Below are 19,496 nucleotides of genomic sequence, written 5' to 3'. Positions count from 1 at the left end.
TTGCAATGCTTGTGTAAGATACATTCGTGCATGCAGGTATTTTTTACTGGGCTCAATTTTCAACTTGCCTACAGCAGTTGTAAACAAGTAACTTTTGCAAGAAATCAACACAATATTAAAATATAAAGATTATCCCTGTAACTTACGGAAATAATTGTTATTCAGCAGTAAAAAAACTTCCATGAGTATAGCCCCTGATCTGAGGCAATTAATATCACAGCATGGCAATTGCCGTGGGAACTATGTGTTTTCAATTAAAATCTTAAAATAGGCCCTTGGGGGTTTTTTGGTTGTTCTTTTTAAACTAAAAACTGATATGTTCACAAGGAAAGTGCAGCTCTCTGTGCTGTTTCTACATCCCCAGCAGTGCTGAACACGGGCTCACCACACTTGCTGAGATGTTTGGCTATATGGCTTAGTTGAGAACAAAACACACTGTGCTGTTTCCAGTATGCAACAGTGTTTGAGATTAACAGTATCCCGATATCCCGGGGATACCAGAATTTAATTTTGGATACCAGACTTCAAGAACTCAGTATCCCACTGGGATACCATATAATACTAAATTCTCAGTTGGGATACCAGATTTTCAAATGTTAATATCCAACTGGGATACTGCCTAAAAAAAAATTAATCTCAATCACTGTGCAAGAGGGCTGTAATTAACCCAGTCGGGTCCTCTGACTTAAATCTTGTTAATTCATCCTCTATTATTTGAATTTTAGCTTTATTTTGCTTTAATCAGTTATTTAAATGCTTGCATATTGAAGTTACATTGCATACATTAACATAACTCGTAAGGTTGGCTGAACAAGATTATGCAACATCCTACAGAAGTGAAATAAAGATACTCACAGGGTAACCAGTCTAATGCATTAAATACATATGTACTTGATTTAATACAAAACAGGTCAGGGCATTATTAAAACAATCCAATTGGTATTGCATTTTTGTTAGTGTGAATTAGAAATATTAATTGTACAGTTAGCATTACATACATGTATTCATGTATCTAGAATTGAATATACAGATCGCTGTTCGGTTCACTATTCAAGTATATCGTTATACCCCTATTAATCAGTCCCTAACATTTTAAAATGTTAATTACATAGTTACAGTTGATATGTGGGAATATATGATTACTTTAACAATCCAACTTACATGCTTTTGAATTGCCTTTGAAGAATTTTGTTTGCTATAAAATGATTTCCCGACTGTGTTGACAGGAAAGCTGTTTGTGATTGGAGGCAGTGACGGAACTCGTTCGCTGGAGTCCACTGAAGTCCTGGATCCCGAAGACGGTATTTGGAACTTTGGTCCCCCGATGACAGCATGTCGTGCCAACGTGGGAGCCTCGTTTCTCGAGGGCCGTTTGTTCGCCGTGGGAGGCTTCAGCGGGAAGCACTTCCTCGACACGATGGAGTACCTGGAGGCAGCCAGCGGGGAGTGGTCATGCTACACCCCCGTCCACAAGACCCCCGATCTGCCCTGCGATACAAACACATCATCGGATGTTGTGAGAAGGACTAATGGTGAAAACCGCATGAGGCAGAATGGATCAACTACCAACGGCTCAAAGTGTGATGTTACACCTACTACAGCAAAGATTATCATCGGCCACTAGCATCACGTTTACACTGGGGGGAATCACACACAACTTCTGACAGAAATCTCTTATGGGACGATTAGACAACTTATACAGTTTGATCGAGTTTTGCCATATTTGTCCTGGACTTCCTTTTCTTTTCTTTTTCTTTTTTTATTGTTGTAAAACATCATGTTTGGTTTCAATATTGGAATTTATTTAGTGTACAGATATTCTAAATATAATCGTGCCATTCCTAACGTTTTGACAGGCCAATCTGACAACACAGTGAAGTGATAAGTGCAGTTAGTTGGCAAACAGCACAGACAAGAACATGGTGAATGGACAAGTACATTGGGGAAGCACTTGATTCTGCTTGTTGTATTCTGATGTGTGCACCACATCAGTTTGAAATGTTTTGGGGTTGATACATTATCAACTTGTCTGTCGATTACACAGTATATTTGTCAGAATGCCAGTATGTTTTGAAAACACATCTACATTTTCATAAACGACATCTTCGTTCACCTGGCAAATTGCTTCCAACAGTTATCAAAACATAAATTTGGCATTAAGGCAAATGTATTGTGATGTATTTGTGTTTTAATTATGTATGTATTTGATGTAGCTCATAAGAACACGGTTAAAATCACAAACACACCCATGTTCTCGGTTTCTTTACAAAGCCATACACAAGCGATTCATAAATGTGTGTTTCTCTTATCAGAGCATACGAGTTTGTGTAAGAGATTAAGCTAATTGTTTATAATTTCTTCTAAATACATGTTACTTCTAAATACATGTTACTTTAAAGCAACTGACCCGAGTTGGTTGCTGTTGTGGCATATATCTAAATACATGTTACTTTAAAGCAACTGACCCGAGTTGCTTGCTGTTGTGGCATATATCTAAATACATGTTACTTTAAAGCAACTGACCCGAGTTGCTTGCTGTTGTGGCATATATCTAAATACATGTTACTTTAAAGCAACTGACCCGAGTTGGTTGCTGTTGTGGCATATATCTAAATACATGTTACTTTAAAGCAACTGACCCGAGTTGGTTGCTGTTGTGGCATATATCTAAATACATGTTACTTTAAAGCAACTGACCCGAGTTGCTTGCTGTTGTGGCATATATCTAAATACATGTTACTTTAAAGCAACTGACCCGAGTTGGTTGCTGTTGTGGCATATATCTAAATACATGTTACTTTAAAGCAACTGACCCGAGTTGCTTGCTGTTGTGGCATATATCTAAATACATGTTACTTTAAAGCAACTGACCCGAGTTGCTTGCTGTTGTGGCATATATCTAAATACATGTTACTTTAAAGCAACTGACCCGAGTTGGTTGCTGTTGTGGCATATATCTAAATACATGTTACTTTAAAGCAACTGACCCGAGTTGGTTGCTGTTGTGGCATATATCTAAATACATGTTACTTTAAAGCAACTGACCCGAGTTGCTTGCTGTTGTGGCATATATCTAAATACATGTTACTTTAAAGCAACTGACCCGAGTTGCTTGCTGTTGTGGCATATATCTAAATACATGTTACTTTAAAGCAACTGACCCGAGTTGGTTGCTGTTGTGGCATATATCTAAATACATGTTACTTTAAAGCAACTGACCCGAGTTGGTTGCTGTTGTGGCATATATCCCACTTGTCAATCACTTTGAACGACTAAATGAACTACCAACTGTCTAACATTTCTTGTTGGTTTTGGGGTGTTTATTTTCTTTATCCCACTTGTCAATCACTTTGAACGACTAAATGAACTACCAACTGTCTAACATTTCTTGTTGGTTTTGGGGTGTTTATTTTCTTTATCCCACTCCCTCTTTCCTTTCTATTTTGAATTCCATCTAAAAAAAATCCCAATCTAGAACCACCTATTTTTCAACTTTTGCTGTCCACCTCCACATCCCAGTCTTTGTCTCTCCAACCAATACAGGTGCTTGTGTCTTGTGGCTATCCATGCCACACACACACCTATCATTTTCCATCAGCTTTTAGCTGTGGGCTTAGTCTGACCAGTTTGTACATATGAAATTAATAAGATGTAAAATCCAGTTTGGGTTACATTAAGATCACCAGAAACAGTCGATACACAGGCACTGGTATTCTAAACAAGAAAACATCATTAAAAGGTGTGTTAGTCAGAAATGTGGTATTCTAAACAAGAAAACATCATTAAAAGGTCTGTTAGTCAGAAATGTGGTATTCTAAACAAGAAAACATCATTAAAAGGTCTGTTAGTCAGAAATGTGGTATTCTAAACAAGAAAACATCATTAAAAGGTCTGTTAGTCAGAAATATGGTATTCTAAACAAGAAAGTATCATTAAATATAGTCAGAAATATGCGACAATAGTAGCAAACTCGGACATTCTCTCCAAACGTTTTTTTTTTTTTTTTAAACATGTATTGGACTAAAAGTCCCTCTAAGTATATGTATTTATAATGCATGTATAAAGCTAAAAGTTGTTATAAATACATGTATTCTATTAAAGTTTGTAATGTTTTGTAACGTAGTGATCGTTTTATTTCACTTAAACCACATTACTTATGGACCTCACCTACACACCCTTTCCTATTTAAAAACAAAATCTACCATCGGAGACTAGATATTAACTAGGTAAGAGCATATTGTAAAATTATCATCACACCTTATGTTTCAAGATCTTATGTTTCAAGATCATAGATAACATCATTTCAAGACCTCGGACAACATCATATTTCACAATAACATTAACAGCCTGGTCAATCACAGGCAATGTCCCAACATTCCATTTTTATGTTTTGTGTCTTCATCTGACATTAACTGAATCAAACTGCACAATCATTAAGTAACAAGTTCCACTTAGTGTGCACATTGTTAAACGAAAACTAATAATGGAGTATTTTTGTGTTTGCCAGAGAAATCTTAAGAACTGGAATCCATTTTAGATCATCATATTTCCTAGTTGATCCGTTTGTGTTGAGAATATTTTATATACCAAATTATATTCTGCCTTGTCAACAGATATTTATGTATGAATCCTACCACATTAACTGTACATGTTCAAAAAGTTTGAATATTTTAGTAACTTTTAACTTTGATCTTTTTTAAAATGATTATTATTTTTTTAAAAGCTTAGATCCCAACCAAACGACAATTTGTAAAATGCATGTTTTGGGGGTTTCATTTGTTGTTGTTGTTTGAGGGGTGGAGGTGTAAATAGGGTTGAGCATTATTTATTGAAAAAATTAAATTATAGAGTTATCAATGTTTGACTTGTGGGTTTTTTGTTTTTTTACTAAATGTCTTGATTATTACTGCACAATTTCTGAGAGAATATAGATATAAATCGGTTCTCACAAATCTATAAAAGCCACATTACTTTCTTAGTTATTCTCAGAGAGGATACAAGCAACATTATTTTTTCTTAATCTGACTTAGGCCGTCATGAATTAATGTAAAGAAATATTGTTTTGCTTTTTGCAATACCTTGTTTATTCCTTTCTGGTACTGGTTGGGAAATGTTGAATGTTAACACTGGAATCGATAGTTCTCGGTTTTTCATCTGTAGTCTTAGTTATGTTTTACTGTCGGGCTTTTGTTGGTCTTGACAGTTTTAACAAATAAGTTTGTTGTGACAGTTCATGTCAACATTGAATGATAAGTGATACATGTGTAAGTATCACTGTACTGGCATATGTGCACAAGGCAAAGTACTGTAACTAGCAGGGAAGCAGAGGTATGGTGCATTCATTTATTTATTGATTGTAACTTAATGTTTTCCATACTCGTATCCAAATAAATTTCAAGTATGTTGTCCGTTATCTGGGCTACCTCATAATAAATATTACAGTACAAATTCTGGTGGTGGGGTGTAGACATTTCCCGTTGTATCATCTCGCATAATAAATATGACATTACCAAAGCTGGTGGTGGGGTCTTGCTGTTTTATCACCTCCCATAATAAAAACTACATTACGAAGGCTGGTGGTGGGGTGTAGACTTGTCCCATTGAATTGCCTTGAACAATAAAATGCTTATTTGGTTGTCGACATCAACATACTAGATAAACCTATTTACAGCTATCCTATTGTGGACTGCACTGGACATGTACAGTAGGTTACATACTGGCTAATAATGCATGTTAGTTGTTAGCAACGGCTAGGCCAAAAACAAAAATGGGAGTTTCTCACAAAATGCTGGAAATTAATAGGCAGGATATGTCAACCATTTTTTAAAAACTATATTCACACCTGTAGGTTCAAATAAAATGCACTCTTTTATTTTTTTACTTACTTATTAATGATTTTTTTTTTTAGGCTGTATTATCCTCACTGCCTACCAAACCTGACGTATTATTTACAATGGGAATTGTGAAGGTGTGGACTATGTGACACGTTCGTTTTTAACACATGTTCATTGTTTGTTTGGGTTTGTGGTTGGTGAAATATTTCTTTCCAATTCTTTATTACTATGATAAAAAAAAAATCAAATTCAAATATTGCCACTTTAGTATCACATTTTATTTTCCTTGTTTAAAAAAATTACATTTTAAAAATAATAAGTGAACTATTAAAAAATATTTTTCTGTTTTGCATTATTTAAAATACAAAAACTGGCATTTATTTTTTGACTACATGTATGTTTTTACTGTTATAAATAGAGATACTACTAAAGAGATTTGAATCAAATTGCTAATGTCATGAAAGTAGGCTGTGGCTAGATCTGGGGTAGAACTGTTCTTGGCAGACAGTAAGCAGATTATTGTTTGTAAATACATGTTCACGGATGTAAATAGAAGATGATCATTTTGTTTTTTTAATGAAATGTTATAAGTTTCTCAGATATTTCTCAAATATTATACAATTGTGTTTAAGAGAAATTTGGTGGATTTTGTTTTGTTTTGTTTTGTTTTTCTCTTCAGTCTCATATGATATGTACTGCAGGGTAATCTTCTGTTCTTGAAATTTGTTTGGGGATACAAATACATTTCTGACATTTGAACAGTACAGCCACATTGAGAAAGGAATGGTTTTATTGCAAGTTTACTACAGACATATTTATTGACAGCTTTTCTTGTGTGTTGTGTTTTAAACAGTATGCTGTTTTGGGTACCAGCAGATCTTGTCAAAGCAAATAAGTTCATTATTGAAATAATATTATTCACAATGTTGAAAATAATACAAAGTTGAATATTAAAAAGGTTTTGGTGAGTTTTTGTTTGTGAAGTTTCTTTTTGTTCCGAATACAGCATACTGGGTGAACAGGATCAACACAAAAGTTGCCAGTTAAAGTGTTTTGGCAGTTAAAGCGTTTCGGCTTGGACGCGATCTTGGCCAAGCCAGGAAAATCTCATCTGTATTATATACAGCATTATAAACAGTATGTTGAATTGTTGATGGAGCATCTATATATTTGTAATAACGATAGTCATTGTGTTCACTCATAGTAAAACATATTGCAATCCACTATTTGTAGTTTGTTGTCTTTTAGGAAGTCTGTGAGAAGACTTGCATGTGGAACTACAGATTATTTCAATATCTACCAATTATCCAGGTATTTTAGCTCCACAGTAACATTTTTCAGCAGAACTCTCGTCTCCATAAACTGTCCTCTAAATCTTAACTCCTGCAGTTTGGGTAAATAAAAAATTGGTACAGGTAATTGGTATTTTCTTATTATAATCGTTTTAATGAACATTTAAATAAAAAAATAATTAAAACTATAACCGTGTACAAGATTATTCTGAATAAATCCCTCTAATTTGGGCAGGACGTAGCCCAGTGGTAAAGCACTCGTCTGATGGGTCCATTGGGTTATTTTCCATTCAAGCCAGTGCACTGCTATTGGTATATCGAAGTGTGGGATGATGCATATAAAAGATCCCTTGCTACTAAAGTTTTCTCTAAAACTATTGGTCAGAATTACAAAAATTTTTAAATCCAATAGCCGACAATTGATGTGCTCTAGTGGTGTCATTAAACAAAAACTTTTCCTCATAAATTATTTGTTCTTATTTTACAAAACTCGTCAGAACTATCGGTATTCAAATATTGCTCTCAATCCGCGAATCCAGATGGTTGTTTTGTAAAATCAGTACGACACACCAGCTTCAGCCTGCTTTCCATTTGTCATTTCACACATACAAATTCACCTTTTCCATATACTTGATTGCAATTGGAAAAGAAGTTTATCAATCTATTTTTCCACAGTGAGGAAGTATTTACTTTCACTTTAAAAGTCTAGTGTGTTTTTTAGTAATCTGCTTGCAAAAATGCAGATATGGTAAAAGCACGTTTCTGCACATGGAAATGTGCACGATAGATAGTGCGTGGAATTGTGTTGCAGATAAGCAGGCCTTATGTATTCAGGACCAAGCTATCTCATGAAAGATTAATGGAATCAATCACTGTTGTGAGGTATAGATAAGGCAATTCCAACCCAAGGGACACATTTTTTTTTTGTGAGGGCAGAGGTTTACCGAGGGTTGGAATTGCCTTATCTATACCTCACAACGGTGATTGTTTTTCTTGCCCATTTAATTACAGTAACCCACCATTAATTTTGTAACCTACGTATGGTTTGTTTATTTGTTGGACGATTCATAAACATTTCACCTACAAACAATGATGCAACGTGAGTTATGACGTCAATTGTCGTAAAACATGAGTTATGACGTCACGCATATGTAGAAATCGTCTAGACCTCGGAGCAGGCAGATTTTTCTAAAACCGTGCAAAAGCTGGATAACCCAGTGGTCAAGAAATTTGTATCTGCTATGATTACATACTAAATATAGTTTCTTGTTTAGAATATTGGAATATATGTATAGTCGGTGGGGTTTTTTTGTGGGTTTTTTTACATAGTCCAAAATGAACTTTTCTCACAATAATGTCTTAAACTAAAAATATATATATATATATATATATATATATAGGGAATTAAAATGTTTAACGTAGCACAAATCCAAGGACAACATCGTAACAATTTCAGGAGTGTCTCTTTAACAAGGGGAGCTAACTGTTGTGATGGGTTGATATTTTGTGATTAAAACATGCATAATAATTTGGTATAGTCCAGACTAAAAAGCGACACTCGCCCCAAGCAAGTTAAAGAAAACATCAAACAGTTTTTCTTTTCTCAGGATAGTCACAGACGTTGCAGGTCTGTCAGTTGTTTGCTTCTGACCAATTATAATAGGAGGGGAGAGGGCTAATGATTTTTATTTTTTAATGGGAACAAGTAACATTTCTGTATTTCCAGAAGCTTTCACATTTAGATATTGAGTTCGCATCCCAGTGCCAGCTCTCCTACAGAGACAGTTTTAACGACAATGGGTAGGTGTAATGTCACTACACCAACTTCGTTCTTACTAACCATGAAATTAAGTATAAACAAACCAACTCTCATCATGTCCAGAGCATAGTTTCGGTAAAATGTGACCCATGATAAACAAAAATCCAGAAATTTCTCATTTGGATAGGATTGTTACATGTTGGTTCATATTGATATTCGATGTTTTGTTCACACCAAATTGTTGTTTAAATTACAGTATTCACATCTTGAAAATATTTTTTTTAAACTATATTTAAAGAAAAATGCCAAAACTATCTTTTGGCCTTTAATTTTGTTTTTTGTATGACTGAAATAGATTTAAACAGAGATACATGTATACTATTGTTTTATTCATCAGTTAAAATAGAACAGTTTTATAATACAATCAACTGTTGAGTCATAAACAGATACATGTATACTATTGTTTTATTCATCAGTTAAAATAGAAGAGTTTTATAATACAATCAACTGTTGAGTCTATGATTGTTATGTGGTGAAACAGGTTTAAACAGATACATGTATACTATTGTTTTATTCATCAGTTAAAATAGAACAGTTTTATAATACAATCAACTGTTGAGTCTATGATTGTTATGTGGTGAAACAGGTTTAAACAGATACATGTATACTATTGTTTTATTCATCAGTTAAAATAGAACAGTTTTATAATACATGTATAGTAATATTGTTTATTCATCTGTTTCATAGAAGTTTCATAATACAATCAACTGTTTATCCCATCTCTTACAAATTGGTAGAAAAGTGTTTGATCTTTTAGCACCAATAATACTGGTTTCATGTTTAACCAGATTATTTTCTCTAACTTTGTAATAATTGCACACAAGAAAATCATCCAGGGATGTTGGCTACTAGTACTCTGCACACTTCAAGAACTGCTCTTCAGGCCATATTAGATATTGTCAGTGACATCATGTTTGTAAAACTAGGTGAGGAGTCTCGGAACAAATTTTATAAAAACATAAAGTATACGAATAAGTTTGAAAAACCGAGACTTGTAGTTTTCCATATATTGTCCATGATTATTATCTACATTATTAAGTTGGTGCTCCTATCCAAACATCTTGCACAAGTATGACTATCATCTGATCAGAACTATTCTTGAATACTGTCATATTAACATGGTAAGAGTTGATACAGTGAGTGACGTGGATGTGACATAGTATCCAAGGTGACATGGTCGTGTGGCCGACACAGGATGTTTCAGAAACCTGGTCATCTGAGGACTTTAGCGACAAAGTCCTGCACGAGTCGGAAGAACTTCTGGTCTGGCGACGTGCTGAAGGTCGTCTGCGACACGGATTTACCGAGCTGCACGTGACTCGACACCTGTGGACTCGACTGGACGCTCGACCCCGGAGACGTGGGGCCAAATCCGCGACGCCAGTATCGCAACATACTCGACAGAAACGAGTTCTGAAATGTCAAAAAAAAAAGAGTTTAAAGTTTGTTTTATTTAACGACACCACTAGAGCACATTGATTAAATTAATCATCGGATAATGGATGTCAAACATTTGGTAATTCTGACTCATAGTCATCAGAGGAAACATTTTTGTTATTGCAGCAACTGATCTTTTATACAGACCTGTCAACCCTCCCGGATTCCGCGGGAGTCTCCTGGTATTTGATCAAATCTCCTTTCACCTGTGCGGGAGACAATTTCTCCTGTTAAATGACATTTTTGTAAGCATAACAAAAAAATCGATCCTCTTTTGCCAAAATAACATAACGGAAGTAACTCTGCCTTTTTTTCTCATTCGGAAAATGTCGACTACTTTCGGTTTCTGAGAATGTAACAGGCCGAATTGTCCCGACTGTTTAACCTTTGCCAAAGTGAGAATTGTGGGATATATTTATATTGTTCAAAAAGCACATGGAGTTTATAAAATGACGTGTTATTATAATGTTATTCAACAGGCTGTGTATTGACATTCAGTGTTGTCATATAAAAAAAACTATCCAATTTAGTTCTAATAACACCTCTGAATTTTAAAATGTCTTCCCACTGGATTACATAATGCAACTATGACGAATCTGAACTGCCAGACTCCGAGTTGACAGCGATACACACGATGCATTATGATGTTAAAATCACATGTCAGAGCAAGACAACGAAAAGACCAATTAACTGTATAAACATCTTGTGTCGGTTAATTTTGTATGTTTGTGCAGTAAAATGTTGGTTATAAGGGTACACTTCAAGGAATTATTTTTGTACAGATAAAAAATGTTGTGTTTGACATTGACAAGTTACTCACGGAAATGGGTATAATTCCGGTATATTTCACACGATGTCAATAATGAGGTTTAGTACCATGCCACCCTTCCTCATTATAGTAAAAGCTGAATATTAATTTATACAATTTATATAAATTTGTCTTTGGTACACTAACCACAATGTAACGCAACCTGTAAGTGTAATACCGTAAATGTACTAATTGATTTTTTAATGTCTTGTTCATGTTCTTAACATTTTTGAATAACATTTTTTTTTTTTAAATACATTTGTATGTATTAAATAATCATAATATTTAAACTTAAAAAATTATTTTTAAAAATTTAATTATTATTATTATTATTATTTTTTTTTTAATGCCAAGATCTAAGGTTAACAAGTATATATGACATTATATAGTATTCGTATAACTTATTGTAATAATGTTTGTTTTAAAAATCTTGCTATTTTGGGTTAAATTGTGTGAATTTAAAAAATCTCCTGCTTTTTCAACACACACCTTCTGCTTTCTCTTGACTAAAGGTTGACAGGTCTGCTTTTATATGTCCTTTTCCACACACAGAAAAACATACACTCTGACCTTTGACCAGTTGTGGTGCACTGGATGGAACGAGAAAAATCCCAGTCAGTTGAATGGATCCATCGAGGTGTACTAACTTTACGTTCTTATCATCTACTTACCTTTGTTTGCAATCGGTTGAATGGATCCATCGAGGTGTACTAACTTTACGTTCTTATCATCTACTTACCTTTGTTTGCCAATCGGTTGAATGGATCCATCGAGGTGTACTAACTTTACGTTCTTATCATCTACTTACCTTTGTTGGACACCCATGTGTGTGTATTTTTTATGCTGGGTATTTATTAATGATTCACTCATTGAAACATTCTTTAACTTTACTATCTCCGTAAATGCTACAGTTGGGCAAAAAAAAGAGAGAAAAGATTCTAAAGCCTTGGGGCATTGAATAATAATAAAATAAAAGATTCTAAAGCCTTGGGGCACTGAATAATAATAATAATAATAAAAGATTCTAAAGCCTTGGGGCATTGAATAATAATAAAATAAAAGATTCTAAAGCCTTGGGGCATTGAATAATAACAATAATAAAAGATTCTAAAGCCTTGGGGCATTGAATAATAATAAAATAAAAGATTCTAAAGCCTTGGGACATTGAATAATAATAATAAAATAAAAGATTCTAAAGCCTTGGGACATTGAATAATAATAATAATAATAAAATGTAAATACTCTGAAACAAAACCTTCCTCAAGACAAATTGCTTGAGATTTCTTTTCTTTCCTTTTTTTTGTATGTATTTCCTAACAGAAACGTTTAACATAAAATACTGTATTGCTATTTCAAACATTGACAATTAAAGAGGCTACAAAAAATATATAAATGTAAATGATAATATGGATGTGTTACCATGAAGAATGTGTATTGTACTAAAGATGCATCTGATAAACAAGTTTATCATTAAGTGTGTATCTGAAATAAAATCCATTTGACTAAATGTGCATTTAACAGGAGAGTTGAACATGAAGAATGTTGCACTAACGAGTATTTGAGAGAGGACTGATTCTAGACATGAACTGATTCTAGACTTGGACTGACCAGCTCGGCTCCCAGCTCTCTCTTTAACTGTTTGTCTCACGTGTATTGTACTAAGTGTGTATTTGAGAGGAGACTGACTCTAGACTAGGACTGATTCTAGACATGGACTGACCAGCTCGGCTCCCAGCTCTCTCTTTATCTTTAGTTACTGTTTGTCTCACGTGTATTGTACTAAGTGTGTATTTGAGAGGAGACTGACTCTAGACTAGGACTGATTCTAGACATGGACTGACCAGCTCGGCTCCCAGCTCTCTCTTTAGAAACTGTTTGTCACGGCCCGACAGCTCGCCGTCTCGCAGATGTCGACACGCCTGCGACATGATGATGTAGAGAGCATTCTCCAGGATGAAGAGCACCAGACTTCTGTAAAACAAGACACAGAAAAACACTGTAAACAAGCCTATTCGTAGATTTCAAGTTTCATTAAAATTGGATGACAAATGAAGTGTCTAGAGCAGTGAAAGAAAGAAAGAAATGTTTTTATTTAACGACGCACTCAACACATTTTATTTACGGTTATATGGCGTCAGACATATGGTTAAGTACCACACAGATTTGGAGAGGAAACCCGCTGTCGCCACTACATGGGCTACTCTTTCCAATTAGCAGCAAGGACAGCACAAACCATGGCCTTTGTTGAACCAGTTATGGATCACTGGTCGGTGCAAGTGGTTTACCCTTACCAGCTGAGCCTTCTAGAGCAGTGACATCATCATATCACAAAACATACTTTTATACATTTGGGCAAGACACCATATTCCCTCGACTCATCACGAGGGGATAACAGTTCTAAACTCTTGACACACTCAAGAAAAACTGTAACAAATCTTTTTGTAGAACATATCATTATCACTTCAAGTGTCAGAGTTTTCCCTATTTTTAATGGATTTAAAACCAAATGTAATTCCTGAACTCAAATCTTTAATTGTCCTGGGATATATAGTCCGATTACTGCACCAAACCAAGTTGTGTAAAGTGATAGAGACCGAGTTTGGTTGTGTATTCATCTTACTTGGATATATTCTGACAGGTCGTCGTGTCCGCTTGTCTGTGTGGTGACCCCGAGCCTCTCGGATCAATCTGGAACAACAAACATGGTGACTTGTTAAAGGAGAAAATAGATAAAACAACAAACATGGTGACTTGTTAAATGAGAAAATAGATAAAACAACAAACATGGTGACTTGTTAAATGAGAAAACAAACATGGTGACTTGTTAAATGAGAAAATAGATAAAACAACAAACATGGTGACTTGTTAAATGAGAAAACAAACATGGTGACTTGTTAAATGAGAAAATAGATAAAACAACAAACATGGTGACTTGTTAAATGAGAAAACAAACATGGTGACTTGTTAAATGAGAAAATAGATAAAACAACAAACATGGTGACTTGTTAAATGAGAAAATAGATAAAACAATAAAAATGTTGACTTGTTAATGGAGAAAATATTATTCTATCATTACTTCTTTTGGAACCAGTCTGGTACAGAGATACAGTACTGATTAAGCATATGGACAATTCATATTATCATGTGGTTATGGCTTGCATTACACACTTTTTAAAATGTTATACTCATTTGTTACAATACTGGTAAGTGGATTAACACATATTACCTTCAGTTTCCTTGTAAAAAAGATCTTCTTTTGAAGAAATGTTACATCTGTCCAACCTGATTACCTAAATTGTGTTGTTTCACACACGGTTATCACACTATAATGATTTCTAACATCGGTGGACATACCTTACAGAGAATCCGGAATGACATGGTTACACACGAGATCAAAGTTCCAAACGTTGGGAAACTCTGCTGATCGACCGCCGGTGTCCCGAACCCCAGAGATAACAAAACATCATAGTCTGTCATGTCCATACTCTGTAGAAAATAAACATATATCACTGGTCATGTCCATACTCTGTAGAAAATAAACATATATCACTGGTCATGTCCATACTCTGTAGAAAATAAACATACATCATTGTCTGTCATGTCCATACTCTGTAGAAAATAAACATATATCATAGTCTGTCATGTCCATACTCTGTATAAAATAAACATATATCATTGTTTGTCATGTCCATACTCTGTATAAAATAAACATACATCATAGTCCGTCATGTCTATACTCTGTAGAAAATAAACATATATCAGTCCGCCATGTCCATACTGTGTAGAAAATAAACATATATCAGTCCGCCATGTCCATACTCTGTATAAAATAAACATATATCATTGTCTGTCATGTCCATACTGTGTAGAAAATAAACATATATCATAGTCTGTCATGTCCATACTCTGTAGAAAATAAACATATATCAGTCCGCCATGTCCATACTCTGTAGAAAATAAACATATATCAGTCCACCATGTCCATACTCTGTAGAAAATAAACATATATCATTGTCTGTCATGTCCATACTGTGTAGAAAATAAACATATATCATAGTCTGTCATGTCCATACTCTGTAGAAAATAAACATACATCATTGTCTGTCATGTCCATACTCTGTAGAAAATAAACATATATCATAGTCTGTCATGTCCATACCCTGTAGAAAATAAACATATATCATAGTCTGTCATGTCCATACCCTGTAGAAAATAAACATATATCATAGTCTGTCATGTCAATACTCTGTAGAAAATAAACATACATCATTGTCTGTCATGTCCATACTCTGTAGAAAATAAACATATATCATAGTCTGTCATGTCCATACCCTGTAGAAAATAAACATATCATAATCTGTCATGTCCATACTCTGTAGAAAATAAACATACATCATAGTCTGTCATGGCCATACCACATATATCATAGTCTGTCATGGCCATACTCTGTAGAAAATAAACATATATCATTGTCTGTCATGTCCATACTCTGTAGAAAATAAACATATATCATAGTCTGTCATGTCCATACTCTGTAGAAAATAAACATACATCATAGTCTGTCATGGCCATACTCTGTAGAAAATAAACATATATCATTGTCTGTCATGTCCATACTGTGTAAAAAATAAACATACATCATAGTCTGTCATGGCCATACTCTGTAGAAAATAAACATATATCATAGTCTGTCATGTCCATACCCTGTAGAAAATAAACATATATCATTGTCTGTCATGTCCATACTGTGTAAAAAATAAACATACATCATAGTCTGTCATGGCCATACTCTGTAGAAAATAAACATATATCATAGTCTGTCATGTCCATACCCTGTAGAAAATAAACATATATCATAGTCTGTCATGTCCATACTCTGTAGAAAATAAACATATATCATAGTCTGTCATGTCCATACTCTGTAGAAAATAAACATATATCATAGTCTGTCATGTCCATACTCTGTAGAAAATAAACATATATCATAGTCTGTCATGTCCATACCCTGTAGAAAATAAACATATATCATAGTCCGTCATGTCCATACTGTGTAGAAAATAAACATATATCATAGTCTGTCATGTCAATACTCTGTAGAAAATAAACATACATCATTGTCTGTCATGTCCATACTCTGTAGAAAATAAACATATATCATAGTCTGTCATGTCCATACCCTGTAGAAAATAAACATATCATAATCTGTCATGTCCATACTCTGTAGAAAATAAACATACATCATAGTCTGTCATGTCCATACTCTGTAGAAAATAAACATATATCATAGTCTGTCATGGCCATACTCTGTAGAAAATAAACATATATCATAGTCTGTCATGTCCATACTCTGTAGAAAATAAACATACATCATAGTCTGTCATGGCCATACTCTGTAGAAAATAAACATATATCATAGTCTGTCATGTCCATACTCTGTAGAAAATAAACACATATCATAGTCTGTCATGGCCATACTCTGTAGAAAATAAACATATATCATTGTCTGTCATGTCCATACTCTGTAGAAAATAAACATATATCATAGTCTGTCATGTCCATACTCTGTAGAAAATAAACATACATCATAGTCTGTCATGTCCATACTCTGTATAAAATAAACATATATCATAGTCTGTCATGGCCATACTCTGTAGAAAATAAACATACATCATAGTCTGTCATGGCCATACTCTGTAGAAAATAAACATATCATAATCTGTCATGTCCATACTCTGTAGAAAATAAACATACATCATAGTCTGTCATGGCCATACTCTGTAGAAAATAAACATATATCATAGTCTGTCATGGCCATACTCTGTAGAAAATAAACATATATCATAGTCTGTCATGTCCATACTCTGTAGAAAATAAACATACATCATAGTCTGTCATGGCCATACTCTGTAGAAAATAAACATATATCATTGTCTGTCATGTCCATACTGTGTAAAAAATAAACATACATCATAGTCTGTCATGGCCATACTCTGTAGAAAATAAACATATATCATAGTCTGTCATGTCCATACCCTGTAGAAAATAAACATATATCATAGTCTGTCATGTCCATACTCTGTAGAAAATAAACATATATCATAGTCTGTCATGTCCATACTCTGTAGAAAATAAACATATATCATAGTCTGTCATGTCCATACCCTGTAGAAAATAAACATATATCATAGTCCGTCATGTCCATACTGTGTAGAAAATAAACATATATCATAGTCTGTCATGTCAATACTCTGTAGAAAATAAACATACATCATTGTCTGTCATGTCCATACTCTGTAGAAAATAAACATATATCATAGTCTGTCATGTCCATACCCTGTAGAAAATAAACATATCATAATCTGTCATGTCCATACTCTGTAGAAAATAAACATATATCATAGTCTGTCATGTCCATACTCTGTAGAAAATAAACATATATCATAGTCTGTCATGGCCATACTCTGTAGAAAATAAACATATATCATAGTCTGTCATGTCCATACTCTGTAGAAAATAAACATACATCATAGTCTGTCATGGCCATACTCTGTAGAAAATAAACATATATCATAGTCTGTCATGTCCATACTCTGTAGAAAATAAACACATATCATAGTCTGTCATGGCCATACTCTGTAGAAAATAAACATATATCATTGTCTGTCATGTCCATACTCTGTAGAAAATAAACATATATCATAGTCTGTCATGTCCATACTCTGTAGAAAATAAACATACATCATAGTCTGTCATGTCCATACTCTGTAGAAAATAAACATACATCATAGTCTGTCATGGCCATACTCTGTAGAAAATAAACATACATCATAGTCTGTCATGGCCATACTCTGTAGAAAATAAACATACATCATAGTCTGTCATGGCCATACTCTGTAGAAAATAAACATACATCATAGTCTGTCATGGCCATACTCTGTAGAAAATAAACATACATCATAGTCTGTCATGGCCATACTCTGTAGAAAATAAACATACATCATAGTCTGTCATGGCCATACTCTGTAGAAAATAAACATACATCATAGTCTGTCATGGCCATACTCTGTAGAAAATAAACATATATCATTGTCTGTCATGTCCATACTCTGTAGAAAATAAACATACATCATAGTCTGTCATGTCTATATTTGGTAGAAAATAAACATATCAGTCCGTCATGTCCATACTGTAGAAAATAAACATATATCATTGTCTGTCATGTCCATACTGTGTAGAAAATAAACATATATCATAGTCTGTCATGTCAATACTCTGTAGAAAATAAACATACATCATTGTCTGTCATGTCCATACTCTGTAGAAAATAAACATATATCATAGTCTGTCATGTCCATACCCTGTAGAAAATAAAACATATATCATAGTCTGTCATGTCCATACTCTGTAGAAAATAAACATATATTATAGTCTGTCATGTCCATACTCTGTAGAAAATAAACATATATCATAGTCTGTCATGTCCATACTCTGTAGAAAATAAACATACATCATAGTCCGTCATGTCTATATTTGGTAGAAAATAAACATATCAGTCCGTCATGTCCATACTGTAGAAAATAAACATATATCATTGTCTGTCATGTCCATACTGTGTAGAAAATAAACATATATCATAGTCTGTCATGTCAATACTCTGTAGAAAATAAAACATATATCATTGTCTGTCATGTCCATATTCTGTAGAAAATAAACATATATCATAGTCTGTCATGTCCATACCCTGTAGAAAATAAAACATATATCATATATCAATATCAATTACAGTACAAGACAGCCTGAGAATTGTTATAGAGGTACAGATGAATGGAAATACAGAGCTTGCATTGTAATTACAGTACAATACAGCCTAGAGAAATGTTAGTCATATATTAATTCAAAAATACTTAAAACAATAAGACAAAAAATTACACTAAACAACATGGGTGTAAAAAGTCTGAAATTACATTAGGCCGTCGGCTGAGCTGAAAAAGACGACTTTTCGTTCCACTTATCGATGGACTAAAAATTAACATTTGTATTAAACAAACATAATAATTTTCTACTATAATCGACTTGTTTCCACCTTCCAAACTTGCACAACATTTTAATAATTGCACTCAAAGTTCGGATTATATTGTTTTACCAGAACTCGATATCGCGTAAACCGTCCTGTTAAATTAAAGCGCGCAAGCTCAAATTGTAAATAATTTGTGACGTAACGATGTACAAAGTCACATGATAATATAGAAATTTACTAATAATAGTAACGGAAGTGTGAAGATTTACGTCCCTTAGATAACGGAAGT

General features: G+C 33.9%; 2 protein-coding genes across 4 annotated transcripts in view; one reads left to right on the top strand and one right to left on the bottom strand.

The window, feature by feature from the left end:
- LOC121384632 (influenza virus NS1A-binding protein homolog) overlaps positions 1-7,057 on the top strand; it is an 89,049-nt gene extending 81,992 nt beyond the window's left edge. For all 3 annotated transcript variants that reach the window (XM_041515097.1, XM_041515098.1, XM_041515096.1), the window contains one exon: positions 1,227-7,057. In XM_041515097.1, the coding sequence (XP_041371031.1) occupies positions 1,227-1,624 (398 nt within the window). In that variant the 3' untranslated portion in view covers positions 1,625-7,057. The remainder of the gene's footprint in view (positions 1-1,226) is intronic.
- A 2,200-nt stretch (positions 7,058-9,257) lies between these two features.
- The window catches only part of LOC121382808 (nucleoporin NUP188-like), a 137,070-nt gene continuing 126,831 nt past the window's right edge, over positions 9,258-19,496 (bottom strand). Inside the window, exons 48-51 of the mRNA XM_041512428.1 lie at positions 14,545-14,676; positions 13,811-13,878; positions 13,032-13,161; positions 9,258-10,358 (exon numbers count right to left, since the gene is read on the bottom strand). Coding sequence (XP_041368362.1) covers positions 10,158-10,358; positions 13,032-13,161; positions 13,811-13,878; positions 14,545-14,676 — 531 coding nt within the window. The 3' untranslated portion in view covers positions 9,258-10,157. The remainder of the gene's footprint in view (positions 10,359-13,031; positions 13,162-13,810; positions 13,879-14,544; positions 14,677-19,496) is intronic.

The sequence above is a fragment of the Gigantopelta aegis genome, chromosome 10 (genome assembly GCF_016097555.1).
Source record: "Gigantopelta aegis isolate Gae_Host chromosome 10, Gae_host_genome, whole genome shotgun sequence".
Taxonomy (NCBI): domain Eukaryota; kingdom Metazoa; phylum Mollusca; class Gastropoda; order Neomphalida; family Peltospiridae; genus Gigantopelta; species Gigantopelta aegis.
The sequence above is the reverse complement of the archived record's forward strand: the minus strand, read 5'-3'. Positions and strand labels throughout refer to the sequence as shown.